Consider the following 9,116-nt stretch of genomic DNA (forward strand, 5'->3'; position numbering starts at 1 on the left):
TAAGTTATAAATGCTCTTGAGTGCCACGGAAATGAAAAGGGTTTAGCCGCAGACCCTTACGATTTCCATAGAGCTGAAGTTTGTTTACAGCCTCTAAACCTTGCTGCCATTTTATTGTTTATTTAATGTATACAAACAATATTTTAAACCAATTTTTTATCAATCCCCAAAATCGCAACATTATCTTCATTACCCGGATACTACATCATGAACATGTCATCTCTTTCCCCTGAACTTCCTTCTCAAGCTTGATTCCGAGTTGTTCAGGCCGGGCACATTGTAAGTCCTGATATTTGGTATATGGAAGGGTATCGTGATGTCGTTTTGCCACACATGTGACATCCGGTTTATGGAATTGACCAACCACCCTCTTTTTTCTTGCAGAAGGAATTCCACCGTGCAGACATGTCTGACGTGGAAGGGTAAGTGCAGCGTGCCGCGAACAGCAGCACGTGGTGTACGATGATTGTGCGACTTACGCTATTCGAAGTCGGCGTTTGGTAAATGGTTGGCTATAATTTGTGAAATTATGGTTTGGCAATATTGGATTTGTGCTTCCACCATCTCTGCTTGGTGGACTGTGTGGCTAGGGCTGTTGGCATGCCATAAATATCAATTGTGGCTGAATATGTATCATGGCCTAAAGTTCCATGTTGGTGGAATCATGTGGTTTTGCTCCAGATGAAGACCTATAATGCGGGCTATGTTGAATATGTCCAGATTTATAATCAGGCTGTGAAATGAATAAGTTGCATGAGTAATGTCAGATATAAGTGGCATTATGACTGGAATTTTAGAGCATCTGGTTTATGAACTTAAGAGTGAAGCTATTGGTGTCAGTAAATATCTGGGCATTTGTTCATGGTATACATTGGTACCTGATGTTGAAAAAGATGTACATCATTGGTCATTTTAAAGGTGGAACATGTAAAAATTTAAAACTGCTCATCTTAACTCCTAACTTGGAACTTAATTAACTGGGATAGGGAACAGTCAAGTGCTGCAAATGCAGTAACTGCAACCCTGGCATCATTGCTACACATGGTTACAACATTACTCTGCATCAAGAACCATAAAAATGTACAGGGCCAAGGCAACAAGAATTCACTTATATGTCTGTGTATCCAGTCTTCCATACTGTTTGTGCTATCATAATTATACAAATTTGAAGGTTTGAGCATGAATCTATCCATTATTTACAATATGTTCTACCTTAAACACAACAAATGATATAGAATGCTTCTTTTAACATTAGGCACCAATGTATGCCTACACTGGGCATTTCAGAAAGTAGATTTGAAAAGCCTTGATATTGTCATCTCTGTTTCAAGGAAAAACCACAGGCTGTCATGCTAAATTAAGTTGAAAATTTGGTTGAACTAAGCTAAGTTCAGTGCATGGGATACAATGAAGTCTGTCAGCATTGAGCATAGTTGATCACTTTCAGCTGGCTGTGCCAGTACTAAAATTGTGCCTTAAATTGTTATGCACTTTGTGGTTGAACTAGCTGTCTTTGGTACACTGGCGTCACTGATTTCAACTTCATGAATGATGTTTGATGGAATTGAAGTGTTCTTGCAGTCATCTCTAGTAAGAATACCTGTGAAGACTAAAAGTTTCTTATTTTCTGCTAATGATTTGTTTTGTTCCATCTGGTATGATAATTTAACTTTGTTTAGCATGAAACAGGTTTGTAGTCACATATGCCAGTCCCAGCTCACTAATGTTGCTTTCACATCCATCTGAGTGGATGGATTCTCAACTATGACCCAGCTGGTTGCTGCATGAAATAAGTGGTGCTGTTGATACTGATGCCATATAAACTGGGTATGCCAGAGCATGCACAAAGATGCAGGTTCCTTCCACAATGGTCATTTGACAGAGGTATATATGTTACTTCATCATGCTTATTTCAATAGTGAGCACTAGTGTGGAGTGTTGTTTGTCTAGCCTTGTGGGAGAAGACACATTGGTGAAATAAGTGTGGACTACTGTATGCTTATTTTATTTTTGTAGATGCATTTTCACTCAATTCCTAGTTTGTAGTGAATTTCAGTCCTAGAGATTCAGCACTGTTCATACAATGTTTCCAAATGCATTAATCCCCTTGATGGGCAGTCTGCTTCACATGTTCTTTCTGCTAAAACAGCTAATCTGATGTCAGTCTCAAAGATGTATGCAGTTATTAGATTGGACAATTGGTGAGAACTTGTAGTTTGGTCTTAAGTTTACGATGTCAAGCAGTTTGTGTTGTAGTTTTGAATAAGTTTTCATTGTTACACCCATTCTGATAGTTCAATAAGTTAGTATGACAAGCAGGCCCTACAGGAGTGCCTACAGCCTTCCTAATGCTGGTCAAAGACATGGGGCTTCCATGTTTTTGACATTGTGACTGTTTGGAGTTCATGTGCCCATAATAATCAACCTTTGTTATACCATGGCATAATAGTAAGACAGTGCTCTAGACAAGTCAAATGAAGTAGCTGAATGTAAGAAAGCCAGAGCAAGCATACTCAAGATTAAAGCCAAACAGATCAAAGTTTAATGAGAAAAAAGTTGAGGGGGGTAAAAATAACAGTCATCAGGGACAGATGATTACAACATGCTGAAGAACAAAAAGACCATAGGGTTTAAACAGTAATCAGAAAGGGATAAATCAGATTGGAAAGCAAATAAGTGGTAGATAAAACAGTAGAAATAGCTTTGCTCCTCAGGAAAAAACAGGGCAGTGGAAATATAGGTGTTAACATTTTGGCAACATCCCTTGATCAAAACAAGTAGAAGTATGTTCCTGCACTATCAATCCATCTTTGTCATCATTCTCCTGGCTTTTCTCTGAGGAATAAGGCTTTTACAACTGTATCTATGTGCATAATGCTCCTTGTAGTTGCACTTAACTACTCACAATTTATTGGTCAACAACTTGATGTTGGTAAATACTGACCAGATAAAGCACAAACAAGCAGGTTGTTAATTCCAGGCTTGGGGCAGCAGCGCTGTATCATCGCATGCTATGTTACGTCCTCTGTGGTTCTGTCTGGCAAAAGGGTGGATGCAAAATTGGTCGCTGGATGGGACTGCATAACTTGGGTGGTTGGTTCAAGCTTCCAGGTGAAGTCAAGCTATGCTTCCAGGTTCCCTGAAGGGCCAAACCATATGGAATGTGTCCTAGGATGTTTGGTGGCCAATCTGCAATGGATACTGACCTTTGTCAGCCATGCCCATGGGAATTTCCTCCAGCCATTTTCTGAAACGATCTCAAGCAACGCAGGTGGCCACGGCGCGAGGTCACAGTAAAATCCCATAATCACAATTAAAATCCCAGCTCGTCACAGATCCCATGTCCTGGTTTAGCTTTGGGGCTCAGACAGGCATGTATCTGGCTCCCAATATTGGTTCCTAGTTCTTATTTCTCCCTCTGAAAATGAAATTTCGGATCCTTGGTGGCTGTTATTTCATAACTGACACTTCTTAGCTACAGATTCTTGGATCCTATTAGTTGTTTTGCAAACAGCTTGGTTCAGGTCAGGTCAGGTCAAACAGCAGGTCTTGGTTCACACCAGTCCTTTTATAAGTGATAGTGTGGATTCCTGTTTCCCACTGGTTTCCCACTGGTGTTGTGCTGTGCCTAATGTCAATCTCCTCCTCGCACAGAGATGTTGTTCCCGTGGCCCCGGCCCCCGTGATGGGTGGTGAGGTGATGGACATCCACACAGCAGTCCAGGAAGTGCTCAAGAACGCCATGGTGGTGGACGGCCTGGTGCGCGGCCTGCGCGAGGCGGTGAAGGCGCTCGACAAGCGTCAGGCTCACCTCTGCATCCTGGCGGCCAACTGTGACGAGCCCAGCTACGTCAAGCTGGTTGAAGCCCTTTGTGTGGAGCACAATATCCCCATGTTCAAGGTATGTGGCATAGAGATCATTTTGTTGTGGGGAGCGCCAGAAGGCAATGTGAAAATGCAAGGAGTTTGTGGACATGGTTTCCATAGTGATGAGCTTGGTTGGTAATTTTTGGCCATTAGTTTTTAAAGCAATTGGCAGCTTTTACTTGTTATTTTAATTCAAGGGAAACTGGGCAGAAGGTAGCATTTTGCGCAACTGATAAACTGTTGCATGTCAGATAAAGCTAACAGTTTGTTTATTCAGATGTGTTAAATGTTGATTTGCCAGCGTGATGCAAGTTGGATGGATGTAGCTTAGGTGTGTCAGGTACTGTCGTTCGCGGCCGACAATGCCAACGTTAGGACGGGCCTTTCTCGCCCCGCCTTTACGCGCAGCCCGCGCCTGACCACCCCGTGTTCGGCTAGGTGGACAACAACAAGAAGCTGGGCGAGTGGTCCGGCCTGTGCAAAATCGACCGCGAGGGCAAGGCGCGCAAGGTAGTGGGCTGCTCGTGCGTCGTGATCCGCGACTGGGGCAATGAGACCCAGGCGCACGACGTGCTCAACGACTACCTGAAGAAGAAGGGCCGCAACTGAGCGCTGCACTTCCAATCTCCGGTGGAGGCGGACCAACCGCCCGGGGACACCCACCCACACGGGGCCGGGAAAATAAACAAAAAAAAAGCAGTCTCGTGTGTAGAGGAGGCCCGAGGTCGGCGAATTGAGATGACGTGGGTCGATGACGTCGACGAAAACGCGGGTCTATGGGGAGGCGCGGACGTTGATCGAACGGGGGTTGGCCTGTATATATATATATATATATATATATATATATATATATATATATATATATATATGCTAAAAAGCTGCTATTTATGCCATCAAGGGACGCCTCACCCGTGGCGAATTTACCATTCATCAGTCGCTTAAACGTGAGTTTTACATAACTGTGTATATGAGATCGATCGGGTTTCGGTTCTTGACGGTATTTTGTTTCGGCCTGAGGCGTGGACGTCCGGGGCTAACGGGTCATTGGTCATCGTAAACAACCGCCGCCGCCCCACTTGAACACAATCTAACCATGCGCCAGCCGAGGTGGTACAGAAACCAATCAGTCTGCTTGTAAATGTATTGGAGCGTTCTTCACCAATGCATAACCATCGTTTTGACCGCGTCGTCGGTCAGGAGACCATGCCGTCACGAGATTCCTCACTTCGCCGCACTCACGTCGGCCCAAGTCCGCGTCCACACTGGCCGCCTCTCCGCGGCACTCGCCTCAGCCCAGCGCCATGGCGCCAGCACGAGGGTCCTCAGGCACAACCAGACGCCGCCCATGATCACTGCACCTGCTGGTTGGCCGTCTCATGCAGACTCTTGTCCTTGAGGTCGGCGGCGTTGGGCCGCAGCTCGTAGTTGCAGATTGTGACGCCGTGCCGGTGCGCCGGGGAGAACTCGCCGCGCAGTCCCAGGTAATACAGCCGGGTCAGCTCGCCGCCGCCCATGTTACCCGGGATGTGGATGGTCAGGTGGTGGACCGACGAGAAAGTCACCACTCTGCAACGGCCGCGTGTAGGCGTGAACGACCAATGGCTAAAGAGGCGCTGAGGAGCGCAGGTCCGTAGCTTTCGTTACGCATTTTTGGAAGTGTGACATCTCCCTCGCGGGTACGCACCGTTTGCACTGGGCGAAAACCGCGTTCCCACGGTTGCGTTGTGTTGAGCGTCACGTTCCAAAAATGTAACGCCTGTTTGGCCCCTACTTGAGCTAAAGGTGCAAATGAAAAAGTACAGGCATGTTGCTTGTCAATAGAGGAAGCCAGACAGATTTTCAAACAAAACGAAGAACAATACCAGCATAGTTCGCAACCGCGTCTGAGTGCGACGTTCACCGTCCAATGCCCCTTCTTGCTCCCCATTGGTTTCGAACCACGCCCCTCCCCTCTTCATGCGTAACGTAATATATGGAGCCGGACCCCAAGCGAACCAGTGATGTGTGATATGTTATCACGAGGCGTGCCGGCACCAGCCTGGGCGCGTGGGTACGGACCTGGAGCCAGCAGTTTGTGTGACTCCCGTCTGCAAGGCATTCGACACAAGCGACATGGGCGCGCCGCACTCGCTGCAGCAAGCGCTTACTTGGTATTGTACTCCAGCTTTCCCTCGGGGTCGCGGTGCAGCTCGAACTCCTGATCGCAAGCGAGCGCCATGTCGTCGAAGGTCATGTGCTGACGGTTCTTGTAGCTGTTGGCGAGGCTTTTGTCGTTACAGCTGCCCGGTCCCCGCACAAGGAGCTACGCAATCTTCCGTCCGCAAGACCTAGGACCTTGTCCAGAGGGGCCAAGCTCACGCCCCAAACATGGTTCCAGGACAAAAAGGGAGCGTGCTTTTCATGGAGCATGCACCTAGACATTTTGCAGGCCACAGTTTTATCTAAGCGCAGAACTCTCTTAAGACCACAACGCTTAGGCTGCCTGCTCTACACCGGCCTCGTGTCGAAGAGGGATGCGCCTACTGAAGCGGTTCATGACCTGAGGGGATCTACAGATCTAGTACAGAGGTGTCTTGGCCTATGCAGAGAGGGGTCTCATTATCCGGTACGGGGCCTTCCGATTGATTGAGGGGTGGCAGGTTTACCTGATATCTACGCCTCACCAGCCAGCGGCCCCTAACAAAAAACTGGATCTCCTGATCTGGAACAGGGCCTGAGCGGTTGATAAGGCGGGCCTCCTGGTCCAGGAACTGGTCTCTTCAAGCAAAAGGGGCCTTCTGAAGTGTGTTTACCTATATCCGAACCCGAGCCATGTGTGTCCCCCTTACGGAATTTCTAACGTATATGGGCGTACGCGGCGAACCAGTGATAGCTCCAAATTCGAGGCAGGCGCGTCGAAGTGGAATGGTATCGGAGAAACGAGGCGTTCTTTCAAGAAACTGCAAAGTTGCGAGCGTCTCCGGTGCACTAAACTTGGTCCTCTCTAACCTGAATTTGGTCCTCCGGCGCGCTAAACTAGAGCAAATTTTTGAGCTGTGTCCCACCCACTTAAGTCCTGCGCAAATTCCTGGTTCAGCTGTGACCTAGATATGACTTTTGTTCGCATATGTGCACCTACAAAACTTCGGTTCGGGTAAAGGGGGCAAAGTGGGGATGACAAATACACATTCATCCCCAATGAGGAGCCCGGGATAAGTAGTGGTAATTGGGCCACTTAGACTGCGCGGTGATACAGCGTCCATCCCAGCAGGCAGGGACGATCTCATTCCCCCCCCCCCCGTCTGTGAGGGAGGGAGGGCCAGGTAAAGTTGAGAATCCTGGCTCACAGTTATGGCTGCTTACAGACGAATTTTGGACGGGTGAGTGCCTTCTTCACCTCCGATCAGTATGAGGCCTTTCAGTTTGATGTTGCCGGTAAACCTGCCAAAATACGAACATTGCAAGGTGCTGGCCTTCGGACCACCACTTCCGTCACTGCCCACGGCTGGGGTCAGCAGACAAGGGCCACACAACACATTTTGTCCAACAACTAAACCAAGTAATACTGGGGTCCATGACAGGATCTGCTTGACATTCAACTTGAAAAGCATGTTAACTTAACTTTCAGCAACCTTTAAGTCAATAATTTGTCAACTTTGGTACTTACGGAATATTGAAGAGCAGTTCTTCATCAGCATCTGAATCCACAAACTGAAAGTCAGGCCATCATGTAAGGATGCAAATGTTTCACTGGCCATCCACAAAGTTCGGAGCCATTGGACTATACACTAATATAGAAATTGAAATATCTGGCTTTGTCATCAAATTACAAAAAGGTTAAGGAAAGTCAAGCCAACACAAATTTTGCACAAAAACAAGATGGAGTAATCCGCCAATTCACTCTGCTTACAGGATATGCAGAGCTCTGTTTATCTGGCTTGTACTCCCTCCCTTAATGGGAAGTTTAGAGCAAAAGTGTAGGATGTAGTGCAGCAGTTACAAAGACCTGTTCTCAAACATATTTTTTTGCTGCTCCCACAATGGCCAAAATTATGATGCTTTAACCACCCTTCGAGGTTCAAGTCCGGATGTCAATCTTTCTCAAACTTGTGTATATTACATTGGTTAATAAATGAACAGTGCCTACCTTCTCCTTGTCAAGCCTGTCCTCCCAAGCCTTAAACACATGCTTGCCTGAGTCCTCCTCCTCTTCATTAAGGCATACCACATGGTCAATGTCAATTTTCTGGTACAGGCTGTACATGATCCCCATTTCAGAAGGGTCAATGCCATTGTTTTCATGCTCACAGTCTCCTCCATGATGATGGTCGTGACCACCCATCTTGGGCTCTGGCAGTGCCCACTAGCTAAGGCTGAAAAATATGGTGGGTTTGGTTATGCTGGGTACAACCAGGGAAAACAATGTCAATAAAAAAGGAATAAAGGATGGGGTCAACTTAAACACATTAAACACTGTAAATGAATGGCCTGCATGATGAGGCAACACATGAATATGTGAGGAGACCATGGGTGCTGGAATAAGACGCAAATTCAGGAAATATAGTGCCAATATTAGCAATGAGGAACATCATGACTGGAAGATAAGAAAACAAAAGGGAATCAAACCTGGGGGCCCGGAAATAGTGCATACGGAGAAAATGGCAAAGGATATTAATAGCAATACAGCAAACAAAGACGGCTCAAAAATAGTTCCAAAAACTGATCAGAGCTGGGGGAGAGCATGGAAAATGTGGGCGGCTCATGCAAACATACGCCGGCTCTCACACAGACACGCCCGGGTATGACATCCGACCTAAACCACGTTTATCGATATGCAGGATTTCGTCGGTCGTGCTTGCGCGTTATTTTGTCTTACCTGCGTCGGGTAACGGGTCTCATTTTTATCACCATGACCTTGGATGGTCCTCAACTACTGCAAGTATTTCAAGAAAATGCCGACGTACGTTTCATACGACTTTCCCCGACACAACTCCGCCGATGTTTCACGAGTTCAAACAGGGCACGACGTAACATAATGTGGTTGACTGTTATGTTCTTTCAAAATCTGGGAACAATTATTTCTTTGCGACTTCCTGGTTCGTCCTAGTGTATTTGTGGGCACATAAATAACATTTTGTTATAGGCAGTGCGTTTATACCCTCCAAACGTAGGACGGTTACACACCGGGCTTCTACGCCCTCCAAAACACAGGGCGGTTACGTACCGGGCTTATACACCCTCCAAAAACCTTTCAGATGGTTGCACGTGTC

The 9,116-nt window shown here is 46.6% G+C and overlaps 2 protein-coding genes across 4 annotated transcripts; one reads left to right on the forward strand and one right to left on the reverse strand.

Moving 5' to 3' along the window:
* Positions 1-216: 216 nt before the first annotated feature.
* On the forward strand, positions 217-4,567 carry LOC119105782 (40S ribosomal protein S12). The gene is made up of 4 exons (XM_037229298.1): positions 217-279; positions 385-422; positions 3,655-3,901; positions 4,306-4,567. Exons 2-4 carry the CDS (start codon positions 406-408, stop codon positions 4,474-4,476), a joined length of 435 nt encoding a protein of 144 aa, XP_037085193.1. The 5' UTR covers positions 217-279; positions 385-405; the 3' UTR covers positions 4,477-4,567.
* Positions 4,568-4,990: 423 nt separating this feature from the next.
* On the reverse strand, positions 4,991-8,689 carry LOC119105781 (PITH domain-containing protein GA19395). Of its 3 annotated transcripts, none has more exons than XM_037229297.1 (6): positions 8,620-8,671; positions 7,994-8,219; positions 7,514-7,557; positions 7,210-7,287; positions 6,015-6,119; positions 4,991-5,433 (listed from the first exon to the last, which is right to left on the reverse strand). In XM_037229297.1, exons 2-6 carry the CDS (start codon positions 8,186-8,188, stop codon positions 5,217-5,219), a joined length of 639 nt encoding a protein of 212 aa, XP_037085192.1. In that variant the 5' UTR covers positions 8,189-8,219; positions 8,620-8,671; the 3' UTR covers positions 4,991-5,216. The 3 variants fall into 3 exon arrangements, with proteins under 3 accessions (XP_037085192.1, XP_037085190.1, XP_037085189.1); XM_037229295.1 differs by having other exon boundaries at positions 5,217-5,433; positions 8,660-8,689; XM_037229294.1 differs by having other exon boundaries at positions 5,217-5,433; positions 8,632-8,659.
* Between the last annotated feature and the right edge of the window lie 427 nt (positions 8,690-9,116).

This window comes from Pollicipes pollicipes, unplaced genomic scaffold (assembly GCF_011947565.3).
Source record: "Pollicipes pollicipes isolate AB1234 unplaced genomic scaffold, Ppol_2.1 Scaffold_6138;HRSCAF=7277_pilon_pilon_pilon, whole genome shotgun sequence".
NCBI lineage: Eukaryota > Metazoa > Arthropoda > Thecostraca > Pollicipedomorpha > Pollicipedidae > Pollicipes > Pollicipes pollicipes.